The sequence below is a fragment of the Mustelus asterias genome, chromosome 1 (assembly GCF_964213995.1).
Source record: "Mustelus asterias chromosome 1, sMusAst1.hap1.1, whole genome shotgun sequence".
Classification (NCBI taxonomy): domain Eukaryota; kingdom Metazoa; phylum Chordata; class Chondrichthyes; order Carcharhiniformes; family Triakidae; genus Mustelus; species Mustelus asterias.
Genome location: NC_135801.1, coordinates 123872144 through 123885933, shown reverse-complemented (window position 1 = coordinate 123885933; position 13790 = coordinate 123872144). Strand labels below are relative to the sequence as shown.

Here is a 13790-nt window from a genome sequence, read left to right as displayed (position 1 = left end):
ATGGCCTAGGGCTCAGTTCCTCCTTCTGCGACTGGGTCCTAGACTTCCTAACACAAAGACCGCAATCAGTAAGGATAGGTAATACACCTTCTCCACAATTATCCTCAACTCCAATGCCCCACAAGGCCGTATCATCAGCCCCTTATTATATTCCTTCTACACCCATGACTGCATGGCCAAATTCTGCTCCAACTCCATTTTCAAGTTAGCTGATGACACCACCATAGTGGGTCGGATCTCAAATAATGAAGAGACAGTACAGGAAAGAGATAGAGAATCTGGTGAACTGGTGCAACGACAATAACTTCTCCCTCAATATCAGTAAAATGAAGGAGATAGCCATTGACTTCAGGAAACATAGATTTGGAATACTTCTATCAAATCTCCACTCAGGAAGTGAGACCCAGCTTCTCCAATCTATCTGGATATAACTGAAGTTCTTCATCCCTGGAAACCATTCTCGTCAATCTTTTCTGCACTTTTCCTAATGCTTTAACATCCTTCCTACAAAGTATGGCCAACCAGAACTTCATGATGGTTCAATATAACTTGTCTGATTTTATGCTCAATGCCTCTATTCATGAAGCCCAGATACTATAAGCTTTGCTATTCATTCCCTCAATATACTCTGTCACATCCAAAGATTCAGGCACATGCATCCCTAGGACCTTCTGTTCCTGCACACTCTTCAGAATTGTGCCATTAAGTCTATATTGCCACTTGCAATCTCTTCTGCCAACATGCATCACCTCACACTTCTCTGCACTAAATTCCATCTGCCACATGTCTATCCATTCTGCTGCCTTATTTACCTCTTGTTAACAAGTTTGGTATCATTGGCAAATTTTGCAATTTTACTCTGTATTTCACGATCCAATCATTTTTAGTTAGCAAAGAAAGCAGTGGTCCCAGCAGCACTTGGGGAACACATTGTCTACAACTTTCTAGTCTGAAAAACAATCATCTACCGCAACTTGCTGTTTTCTGTTCTTAAGTCTATTTTTTTTCCAATACACTGGTCCTTCTATTCAATAAGCCTCAATTTTGTTAACCAGCTTTTTATGAGGCACCTTGTCAAACACCTTTTTAAAATGGATATAGAAAATATTCATCGCATTCTCTTCATCAACTTTCTCTGCTACATCATCAAACAACCAATTAGATTTATCAAGCAAGATCTGCTATTTACAAATGTGTCTTTAAATTCACTCAAACATATCCCAGTGCTTGTTGATTTTTTTCCATGATTTTCCCTGATCCCCAACTAGCCTATAGTTGCTAGAATTGTCCTAATGCCCTTTCTTGAAGAAAGGTGTCACATTTGCCACTCTCAAATCCTCTGGCATCTCCCCCATCTCTAGGGAAGATAGAAAGATTAAGGCAAGTCCTTATGTTATCTCCACCACCCCCTCTCCACTTTGTTGAGCTACCTTTGAGCTTTGTTGAGGGCGGCACGGTAGCACAGTGGTTAGCACTGCTGCTTCACAGCTCCAGGGACCTGGGTTCGATTCCCGGCTTGGGTCACTGTCTGTGTGGAGTTTGCACATTCTCCTTGTGTCTGCGTGGGTTTCCTCCCACACTCCAAAGATGTGCGGGTTAGGTTGATTGGCCATGCTAAAAATTGCCCTCAATGTCCTGAGATGCATAGGTTAGAGGGATTAGTGGGTGGATATGGGGGTAGGGCCTGGGTGGGATTGTGGTCGGTGCAGACTTGATGGGCTGAATGGCCTCTTTCTGTGCTGTAGGGTTTCTATGATTTCTATGATTCTACCTGGGATTCAGGCCACCTGGACCAGGTGACTTATCTACCCTGATCCCAGCCAGCCTTTTCAGTACCTCCTTTCTTTCAGTTTCCACACTATCCATTGCCCCCAATAGTTCTATTTCTATGAATATTTTGTCAGATTCCTCTTCCTTAGTAAACAACAGTACCAAGAATTTGTGAAGTATTTTATCCTTGTCCTGTGCCTCGAAGCATTGTGTCTCTAATAAGACTCAGTCCACCTCTCACTGGGAGGCCTCGTGGCGCAATGGGCAGCATCATTGCCTCTGAGCTAGAAGCTATCATTCTTACACATCACTATGATTTCACTGCAGATTTACTCCTCTATGTCTTTCTCACTTATTGGAGGCCTGTAGAAACCCCCAGAAGTGTGATCTTATCTTCTTTTCTTCTCAGCTCCAACCAAATAGACTCTGTCCTTGCTCCCCCAAGGATATCTCCTCTTTCCAACACTACAGATGTCTTCCCTAATCATGCTGCCATCCCACATGCATTTTATCAATTTCTATCTTTTCTAGATTTCTACATTAAGTGTCCAGTCCTCACCAATTTTAAACCAAATTTCCGTTATTGCCAATACATCACATTCCCATACTACTATTTGGGGATGATCTTACCAAAATAATTCTCAGCGCCGAACGAGTGTGAACATGGGAGGGGATCGTGCCCATTTTTTCAGCGAGCATTCAGACTCAGTCTTATGCCACTTAGTGTAAAAAAAAGTCAAAGTGAGATGAATGCCAGTAGGAGGAGTGGATGGTGTCTATTCTCACTGTATAGCTGACTGCTCGCAGCTAGGAGGCGCTTTTGCTCATGAGCAGATCTCTCAGTGTCCTGTGCAACAGAACAGAGAGCACTGTCAGTCCCCCAGCCCCACAGAAATTGCCCAATGCCCAATCACGGATATCACACCGATACTCCCTCATCCCCGGCCGATTGTCAACCTGATACCCACTCTGGCCGATCACCCCCACACCCCCCCACTCCCAACTGAAAACCTACCCAACCCCCCAGCTAAATGCCCCCCAATCACCCCACCCCAGCCGATCACACCCACCACCCTTCTGGATATCGCCCATATAGACCCCTCCCCTCCCTCAGCCAAAGCCCTCCCACCCTATCCCCTGCCCCAGATGATTGCTGCCCTGGTACCCATCCCACCCCCAACTGATCGCTGCTCGGCCAATCCCCGATTACAGGGTACGCAGTTACCCCATACCCGCCTCCCCTTAAGCCTGACCCTATAAACCCCGCACCTTCCCTTAGGCCCTGCCCCCATCATGGCCCCACAGCCCCTTAGGCCCTGCCCCTTGGCACTGCCTGATGCCTGTGGGCACTGCCAGTGTGCCAGGCTGACAGTGCTAGGGTGTCTGGTGGGCAGATCTAGGGTCCCAGAAGCACTGCCTCCCCACCCCCACCCTCCTGAGGGCCTCAATGGCCTCTGATCCCATCAGCAAGGCCGTCATGCCTGGTCCCCGTTGCTTGGGACCAGCTGTGATCCCTGCTGGTGGGAACCTTCACCGGTGCGGCCTTAAGACTAGTGAGCCCAGATGATTGTGTCTAGGACTTATTAATAATGTGGAAATGACATTTTAAATAAGATCGTAAGAGGCGAGAAACCAGCCCTCCTTTGTTCGCCTCTTTTGTGATCTTACTGGCTCGCCATATGACGAGCCGATAAGATCGCTACCTTTGACCAGTAGCACACCAACCCTATTCACTATACTTTGTGTGTTTATCCATTCCCCTTCGTATCTTGAAAATTTCTAACTTCCAGGGAATATAACCCTAGCCTGTGCAATCTCTCTTTGTAGTTTAACCCTTGGGGAGTCCAAATATAATTCTGGTACATCTAAGCTGTCCTTCATCCAAGGCCAATAAAGCTTTCCCTAACACGCTATGCCCAGTACTAAACACAATGGAGATAGCTGCATCACACCTTCTACTTTCCTGTATTCCAGTGGTTAGGTATAAAGGTCAGATCTCCATTCGTTTTTTAAATTATATACTGTATCTGTTCAAGATATTTTATTGATCTATATACCTGGGCCTGCCAAGCCTATTTGAAGTTCCACTATTTCTAGCTTTTCGCAAAAAGAAAGTACTTTGCTCTCCTGCTTTTGGTGCAAACTTGGTGACATCAATAAGGTGAAAGCAAAATACTGTGGATGTTGGAAGCTAAACAAAAACAGAAAACACTGGAAAATCTGAGCAGGTCTGACAGCATCTGTGGAGCGAGAATAGAGCCAACATTTCGAGGCTAGATGCTGACGAAGGGTCATCCAGACTCTATTCTCTCCCCACAGATGCTTTGATTTGATTTATTATTCTCACATGTATTAACATACAGTGAAAAGTGTTATTTCTTGCGCGCTATACAGACAAAGCATACCGTTCATAGAGAAGGAAATGAGAGAGTGCAGAATGTAGTGTTACAGTCATAGCTAGGGTGTAGAGAAAGATCAACTTAATGCAAGGTAGGTCCATTCAAAAGTCTGACAGCAGCAGGGAAGAAGCTGTTCTCGAGTTGGTTGGTACATGACCTCAGACTTTTGTATCTTCTTCCCAACGGAAGAAGGTGGAAGAGAGAATGTCCGGGTGCGTGGGGTCCTTAATTATGCTGGCTGCTTTGCCGAGGCAGCGGGAAGTGTAGACAGAGTCAATGGATGGGAGGTTGGTTTGTGTGATGGATTGGGCTACATTCACGACCTTTGTAGTTTCTTGCGGTCTTGGGCAGAGCAGGAGCCATACCAAGCTGTGATACAACCAGAAAGAATGCTTTCTATGGTGCATCTGTAAAAGTTGGTGAGAGCCGTAACTGACATGCCAAATTTCCTTAGTCTTCTGAGAAAGGAGAGGCATTGGTGGGTTTTCTTAATTATAGTGTCAGCATGGGGGGACCAGGACAGGTTGTTGGTGATCTGGACACCCAAAAACTTGAAGCTCTCCACCCTTTCTACTTTGTCCCCATTGACAGGTTCTCCTTTACGCTTCCCGAAGTCGATGACAATCTCCTTCATTTTGTTGACATTGAGGGAGGGATTATTATTGTTGTACCAGTTCACCGGATTCTCTATCTCATTCCTGTACTCTGTCTCTTCATTGTTTGAGATCCAACCCACTACGGTGGTGTCATCAGCAAACTTGAAAATCGAATTGCGGGGGGGGGAATTTGGTCACACAGTCATAGGTGCATAAGGAGTATAGTAGGGGGCTGAGAACACAGCCTTGTGGGGCACCGGCTCCACAGATGCTGTCAGACCTGCTCAGATTTTCCAGCATTTTTCTGTTTTTGTTGGTGACATCACACTTGCCTGCAATTAAATTAATTTGTCAGATTTTGCCCATTCACTTCATCTATGAATATTACTTTGTAATTTCATGTTTTCATCGACGGTGCCTACAATGCCATCTATCTTTGTGTTCTCAACAACTGTAGATATGTGGTTCTCTATTCTATCATCTGAATAAATAATAAATACTGTGAATACTTGCTCCTAAAGCAAGTCCTTGCAGGGCACCTCTAGTCATATCCTGCCAATTTGAGTACCTGCCCTGATGCCTGCACTTTATCTCCTGCGACTCAGCCAATTTCCTATTTCAATTTGTCCTCAGTTCTAGGGGCTTCATCTTCAGTTAACAATCTCTTATGAGGGATTTTATTGAATGCCGTCTGGAAGTCCATTTAAATAACATTCATACAACAACCCCTCTCCCGTCCTATTCACAGTCAGGCATTACATAACATCGAAGGTTAGGGGACAGATGGGATTGCATTAAAATGGATTAATAAATGGTTGTGACATCTGGAAATAGACACGTCGACCAGTGTATTATAACCCTTTTACCAGGATGCCCTTTCTTGTGTGATGAACAGAAGATAGAGAGCCGATTCATGATTATACTGAAATAAACTTCATTTTTATTACAATACCTTTGGTAACAAAATTCGACAAAACATCTTCATTGAATTAAATTTCTTTAACTAAAACAAACACTTCTCTACTGCATTTATCTGAGACCCGAATATTACCATGAGGTTGAACTGACCAGTTTCGCTTCACTGGGTACGAATCTTGGTCTTGGGTCTTCTCTGAGTTCTAAACTGAGGGTCTTCTACATGGTGAAAGTTGGGTTTTCATTGACTCTTCACTGGATCCTTGCTGAGTCTCTGCTGCTGGCACCAAGTCTTCGCTGGCAAGGTTTCTAGGATTCTCCTCTTATCCTCCTTTTGGCACCTTTCCAGAAAGTTCCCTGGTGGCCAGCCAATGGGATTACAGTGTCCAAGAATTATAGAAACCCTACAGTGCAGAAAGAGGCCATCTGGCCCATCAAGTCTGCACTGACCACAATCCTACCCAGGCCCTACCTCCTTATCCCCACACATTTACCAACTAATCCCTCTAACCTATGCATCTCAGGACACTAAGGGGCAATTTTAGCACGGCCAATCAACCTAACCCACACATCTTTGGACTGTGGGAGGAAAGCGGGGCACCCGGAGGAATCCCACGCAGACATGAGGAGAATGTGCAAACTCCACACAGACAGTGACCCAAGCCAGGAATCGAACCCAGGTCCCTGGCGCTGTGATGCAGCAGTGCTAACCACTGTGCTACCGTGCCGCCCCTTTTTTAAAAGTGGATCAGGTTGTCAATCAGTAATCGAATGTCAGAAGTACGGAAGATGTCAGGAGTATCTGTGGATGTGTATTCCGTGGTGCATGGAGCACATGTAGCCCATCCACATATGGAAATTTCATCATAGAAATCATAAAAACCCTACAGTACAGAAAGAGGCCATTCGGCCCATCGAGTCTGCACCGACCACAATCCCACCCAGGTCCTACCCCCATATCCCTACATATTTTACCCGCTAATCCCCGCATCCCAGGACACTAAGGGGCAATTTTAGCATGGCCAATCAACCTAACATGCACATCTTTGGACTGTGGGAGGAAACCGGAGCACCTGGAGGAAACCCACGCAGACACGAGGAGAATGTGCAAACTCCACACAGACAGTGACCCAAACCGGGAATTGAACCCAGGTCCCTGGAGCTGTGAAGCAGCAGTGCTAACCACTGTGCTACCGTGCCGCCCCTTGGCACTGATGTGTCTGGTAGGTATCCCTAACATTGTCCTTATTTGGTCAGAGGTGGGATCTCAAGCCATAGCTCACAAGACATGTCAGAGCTCGCCCTGCTTGCCTTGATCTGTGTTGGTTCAACCTGGCTTGTCCTAATTCCCATCAGGCCTAGCTGATCTATCTGTTGGCCTCCTGACCACAGTTGGCTCACAGAGAATAGTAGCGTGTGGGCATGTGTCTGGTTGGTAGCCAATTATTAGTGGTCTCATAGAGCCATAGAAACACTACAGCAGAGAAGGAGGTCATTGGGCTGATTGAGTTGAAACTGGACATGGTCAATCACAAGTTGCAACATTAGGGCCACTGTTTATAATTTTTATAAATGATTCAGAGGAAGGAACTGCATGAATCTGTGCACATTTGCAAAAAAATATCAAATTGGGGTAATGAGAAATGATGATTAGTTCACAAATTCAAAAGGCCTTTGACAAGTATGACTACTGAGCAGAGATATGGCAGGTCCAATTTCATAGAGAAGCATAAAGTTATGAGATTTGGCAGAGGAAATGTTGATGTGGATATTGTGCTAAATGAGAATGTATTTGAGGTATTGGAAATGGAGAGATTGTACAGTTTTAGTGGAAAGGTCACCAAGACCATGATGATGTGTCAAGCTTTTATTTTTAGATTTACACTGATGTAACTATATTCGCTTGATAGTGCAGAATTTGATATTGCTGCTAGGTGTTTTGCCGAAGCTTTTTGTCTTACACTCATCAGGACAAACACAAGAATACCAAATTTCAAATGATACCAACAATTTATACTACAGCAGAAAAAGATGGTGATTGGTTGGCAAGGTGAATCTGATTGGTTGGGGTGTTAATGTGGAGAAAGCAACAGGAAACTATAGGCTCCCTAAATGCATGAATAAAAGCCTTGCTCTGAATTGCATGGGAGCTTGGAGAGCCTATCATTCCCTATTGTTTAACCATGGCAACACCAGTCAATCAGTCGACTTGCCAACCAATCACCACCCTTTTCTCCTGTAGTATAAAATTATTTGATTGTTTGAAATTTGGCATTCTTGTGTTTGTCCTGATGAGTTCAAGATGAAAAGCTTTGACAATGTGTCTCTCTTTTCAGCAACACACAGTTGGCTTCCTGCATATTTCACCATGCTGTGAATCCTCTGAGGAGAAGACACTGAAGGAAGCATCTACAATAACTACTGTATACTTGGATGAGAAAGCAAATAATATAACTTGAGGGAACCCACAAACAAAATAGGTGTTGTTGATAGATATTGCCTAAAATGATGTGCTTGCTCTTTCAGGATTTCTACTTTTTTATATTTTTTAGTTTCTTGGGATATTGGATGGAAAATAAACAACAGTGACTGAAGCAAGGTCAGGTCAAAGCTGCCTCTCCTCTAGTGCATGTCATAAAGCCCACTACATTTAAAAATAAAATATAAGATTCAAGATAGCAAATGTCACCATAAGATATTTTAAACACAGTACATCGCCTCACGCCTGGGATTCATACAATATTTTAAAGAATATTTAGGGAGGTTGGACATGGATTTGAAGGCATTGCATCAATCACCCATTACACAGTCCTTCTAATATTCAGTTCCATTGGGCTGAATATTGGAGGCGATTGTGAAGTCCCGTAACCCAGAGCAAAAGCGGGAGCCAATCCAGCTCCAGCCGGTGGTGGAGCCTGGACTGTCATCCTATTGGCTAAGGACAAATTATGGGTGGTGACCCATGCCCTGGAGCTACCAATCAGAGGAGATTTGGACAGCTTCAACAGCACTGCTACTCGTGCTAACCACTACGGAGTCTGGAACATGAAGGAGAGAGTATCTCAATGGCTGGCAAACTTGAATAGCAGGTAACTGTGGCTGAGGGAAGTTGGCACCGGTAGTGCAAAAAAAGTGTTGACCACTGGTGGCACAATTGTCATCAGGGTGGCATTGACCAGGGGGGGATGGAGGGAGGGGGAGGGGGGGATGGGAGTGTTGGGGAGGGGGGGGGGATAGGGAGGAGGAGGTGGGCAGGGGAGAAGGAGGGGGGAGGGGGGAGTCCCTGTGCCATGAGGTACCCATGAAGGAGGGCCAACCTACAGAATTTCGGTTGGAGATCACCAAGGTTTACTTTTATTCAGCCATATTAAGTGGCTCATTTGGGCGCCACTGGCAAAATGGAATGTCAGAGTGAAGATTTCAGGCTCTCCTCCATTTTGCCAGCCCTCTTACCTCCCAGCTTGTCAATTAAGGGCAGGGAAAATGCAGAAAATTGCTTTCAACACAACTGAATATCAGGCATTCAGATTAACAGGCAATGGCCAGAATTTTCCAATGTCACCATTCCCAGCAAGAATGGAGAATTTGACACTCAACCAAAACTCCATTCATAGCAGTGAGACCAGAGAATCCCAGCCACGGGCGAGGTCGGAGAATTCTGACCCACAGAAGCCATTCCTGTTTTTGTATTCCTGCAAAAATTTAATTCCACCCATCTCCCCGCACATCTTTAATGTCACCAATCCTGTGGTATATTCCAGGCTGCTTTTAATAATTGAAATAATTCTGTAAAATAATACTGTGAATATATTACTGTTACAGGCCATCACTTTCAATGGGTAAGTAACACTAAAACATCTAAATAATCAGCACAATTTTATTTCCTCTCTGCAACAGCAAGAGTATGCTGTCATCATGTGTGTTGGCAGGTTTGAATAAAGATCTATGGTATTTGAAATGTGTGGAGTGGGATAGCTTGATCTTGGTTTCGGACAAAGCTCGGCACAACATCGAGGGCCGAAGGGCCTGTACTGTGCTGTACTGTTCTATGTTGAAGAAATGAAACCCATAATAAACACACCATAATCTATTTGTGAATACATGATACTGGTTACACAATATGAGGATATCAATTATAGCCAGAATTGAATTATTTTTAATTGATGACAATGGGGCTAAAATTATTTTCCGGTCTGGGGAAAATCCAAATCAGATTTTCTGATCAGGGAGCACAAAATTGGGCAGAACGGATTGTACCTTTATTCTAAAACATAGGTTTAGTTAAACTATTCTCATATGTAAAGGTATGTATGGGGAGTTTCCAAATTACTCTGAGAATTAGACCCCTGAAAGTCTCCACTGGAACTCTTGTGCACGACAGATCCCCAACCACACTGAAGGCAAACTAATCAATCCCATTAGTTTACGCTGCCAGAGATTTAGCTCCTATTCGAGTGACAAATCTTTAATCGCCTGTTAGCCTTCAGGAGGTGGTAATCAGCAGGAGATCTGTGGAGGAAGTGGTAAGCAGCTTCCTTACCCATCTTTGGCCTGATGCAATGAGACTTCATGCAGTCTGGAGACAATGTTGAGGACTTTTCAGAGCAACTCCTTCTTGATTTTATAACATTATGCTGTCACCTCTCATAGCGCTAATGATAGTGGTGTCTGGGACATTATCTGAAAGGTATGATTCCGTGAGTTTGACTATGGCAGGCTATTGCTTGGCTATGAGACATCTCTCCCAATTTTGGCACAACTCACAGATGTTAGTAAGGAAGACTTTGCAGGGTCAAAAGAACTGGGTTTGCCCACGTCATTTCAGATGCCAAGTCGATGTCAGATGGTCCAACAGAAATCATTCCTTTTTGACCTTTCTGTCACAACTGCTTGCTAGGCCATTTCAGAGTGAATTTAAGGGTTAATCACATTACACTGGGTCTGGAATTACACATAGGCCAGACCAGGTAAGGATAGCAGATTTTCTTTCCTAAAAGGAATTAATGAACCAGATGGGATTTTATGACAATTAGCAATGGTTTCATCATCGCCATTACTGAAACTAGCTTTTATTTCTGGATTTACTAACTGAATTTAAACTCCACAAGCTGCTGTGGTGAGTATTAAAGCTGTGCCCCCAGAGCATTAGCCTTGTCCAGTGCGATTAGCAGTATGCCACCACCTCCCCTTACCTCATGAACAAATGAAAAAAGTGCCTGTCATGGTTGAATAGCTGGTGATATGCATGACCTATGCAATGTGGGCTTTGATCGATGCAGGCTTGGTGGGCCAAAGAGCCTGTTCCTGTGCTGTACTGTTCTTTGCTCTTTAGTTCTTTGAAGATTGCTGCAATAGGGTTACTCAAGGTTCAGATGTGAAATATGGATGTTAAATGTGAGGCCTGATTGATAGAGGTTGTTGGTAGGTGAATGATCAAGGTGTGATGATTCGAGCAGTGGCTGAGGCTACAGTTGCAGTTGGTAGGATATGGGATTTGAAGTCACATTCACTGATCTTGATCACATCAATAAGGTCCTTGAACATTCTGCATCCTCAGGCATTGATTGCTAGCATTCACCTCCACAGCTACCTGTTATGTATCTTGACAGTTTCCTTTCCAGTGTACACATAGGACATCTCTTCTCCTCTCTACTTCCTCCATCAAGATCTCCTATAATGGTGTTTGAAAACCTCAGAGCCCACTCCCTTCCCTGTTGTGCCATTCCTCATTCTTTCCCATGTCCAATATGACCATTAACTTCTGTTCCAGCACAATGCACCCCCTCTTTAAGAGTTACTAGCTAGTTTTAAGCACTATAACACACTACCTTTAAGTCAAGCTTGCTACTCGTGATAATGGCACCCTGTTTATGAGTCCAGCCTGTCAGCAGTGTGATTAGTGTTGGCTGGATGCAGAGGTCATTCAAATGAACAGGCAGCATTAAGTTGGTCTGCTGGCACGAGTTATTCACACATTGCAATCCCTGAGCCAATTTAGATCCCAAAGAGTAATGTGCCAATCTGGCACAGCATAGTCACAAACCTGCCAATTGATCAAGTAGCAATATAATTAACCTCATAATTGAATACATTTACCACAATTACTAGACATGGATATGTTGGTCTGTTAGCCATTCACATTCATGCATTCTTGACTTTCAAAATCAGTGACATTACATAAACATTTCATATAGCTTGATCATTACACTGAAGCCAAAACTATCATATCAAACACTGTAAAAGCACTGTTGGTAAAACAATATTCATCCTTGTATGTAAGGACAGCATGCACCCTATCCATGTTAATGTAGAATTCTCACTACATTATTGGCAATTCACGTTTTAATGATTCTGCAAAAATACTGTGTATTTTGCAAATTGTCATTGATAATTTTTCAATCCAATGGAAGTTAAAATTGGTAAACATGCTCAAATGTTTTCTTCCATCACTCTCTAGTGTGGTTTCCTTTAAAAATATAGGTTTAAATTTGATTGTGCATTTCAAACTCTGCACTATTTACAACAGTTTTGGCATTCTTATTTTCAAATACCCTTTAAGCCTACTTTGTAAATACTATTTTTTATAAAACTATGGAATATATGGTAGTCAAAATATGATTTCAGCTCACTACGATTGTTTCCAAACCCACATACCCTGTAAGGCAACTTCAACTCACAGATGCTTAAAAACTAAATTTAGCATAGTTAGGCTCGAATATTTATTTTTAGTCATGAAGTTTCCTCTGCCCATTTCAATTACACAAGGATTTATCAATTATTTAAAAATAAACATTCTTTTTCCATGTATATTTCAGTATGGATATGAGTATGATCATGAGTATGAAATCCACTGCACCCTTCGGCATCAATCACTGATGTATAATTGTAGTATTCTTCTCTGTTCTCTGTAAAATAACATTTGTAATAAACACAAAGATAGGTTTGACAATCTTTGACTATATGTTATACTTTCCATCGATTCTATATAATGTGCTTTTCTTTTAAGCTTCATTGACTGGCACATGGAGTGAATGCATAAACCATTTAGACAGAATCTACCTTCACTTGATTATTGTTAGTCATTAAAGGAGAAGGTTTACTCTTATTTCTGTCAGGCGCATCATTAGAGCTCTCTGGAAAGAAAATCCTTGCGGTGCACAGAGAGATTATAATTCTTTTGTATTCTCTCCTGAAATTCTGGTTCAGCAGTCCATAGATAATAGCGTTAAGGCAGCTGTTGAAATATGCCATGAAGTAACTGGCTACAAATAGCCACTCTGGGATCCTTGGGGCAATTGCATCTGGGTTGACAGCCACGGCAAGACCAATAAAATTAAGGGGCGCCCAACAAACTGCAAAGAGCACAAAGACCACAAACATCGTCACAAAGTTCCGCAAGTCGTGGGGCTTCAGCTTGAGTTTCATGTCTGGCTTCACACGTCTTCTGACCTGGATGACAAGGGCCCATATTCTCAAGTAGCAAAAGGTGACAATGGCAATGGGGAGGATAAAATGAAAAAACACCACCGAGATGGTGTAGGCAGAGCTCACAGATTGCACAAAAGTACAAGAGTAGACTCTTGGGTCATATTGCAAAGATCCCACAAACAGATTTGGAATGATGGCTAGAAACGTCAGTGTCCAGATGAGGATTACAAAACACAGGGAGTTCTTGTCACTGTAGAGCTTGTCGTACTTCAGACTGTGGCAGATGTAGCAATAGCGATTGATAGCAATGCCAGTGATATTGAAAATCGATCCAATCACACTCAGACCCATCAGGAAACCACTGACTTGACAATGCATGTAGCCCAGATTCCAGCCGTTGTGAAATATAGATGTCAAGACCATTGGGTATGGATAGATTGCCACTATTAAATCGGCAATGGCCAGGCTGACAACAAATATATTTCCTGTTTAAGCAAAGAAAGAGGAAAAGAGAGAATTATATATAAATATAAATATATATATAGATCGATAAAATGCCATATTTATTTGTATGACAAACAATTACATATTTATAATTGCACAAATTGTGTACTACTTGATGAAAATTCATTTAAAACATTAATTGTGAATTACGTTACAACCCTCTGAGGAAAGGAATTTC

General features: G+C 43.0%; 1 protein-coding gene across 1 annotated transcript in view; it reads right to left on the bottom strand.

Annotated features, from left to right (window-relative positions):
- Positions 1 to 12724: 12724 nt before the first annotated feature.
- mtnr1ab (melatonin receptor 1A b) overlaps positions 12725 to 13790 on the bottom strand; it is a 73746-nt gene continuing 72680 nt past the window's right edge. The window contains exon 2 of the mRNA XM_078217966.1: positions 12725 to 13593. Within this exon, the coding sequence (XP_078074092.1) occupies positions 12725 to 13593 (869 nt within the window). The remainder of the gene's footprint in view (positions 13594 to 13790) is intronic.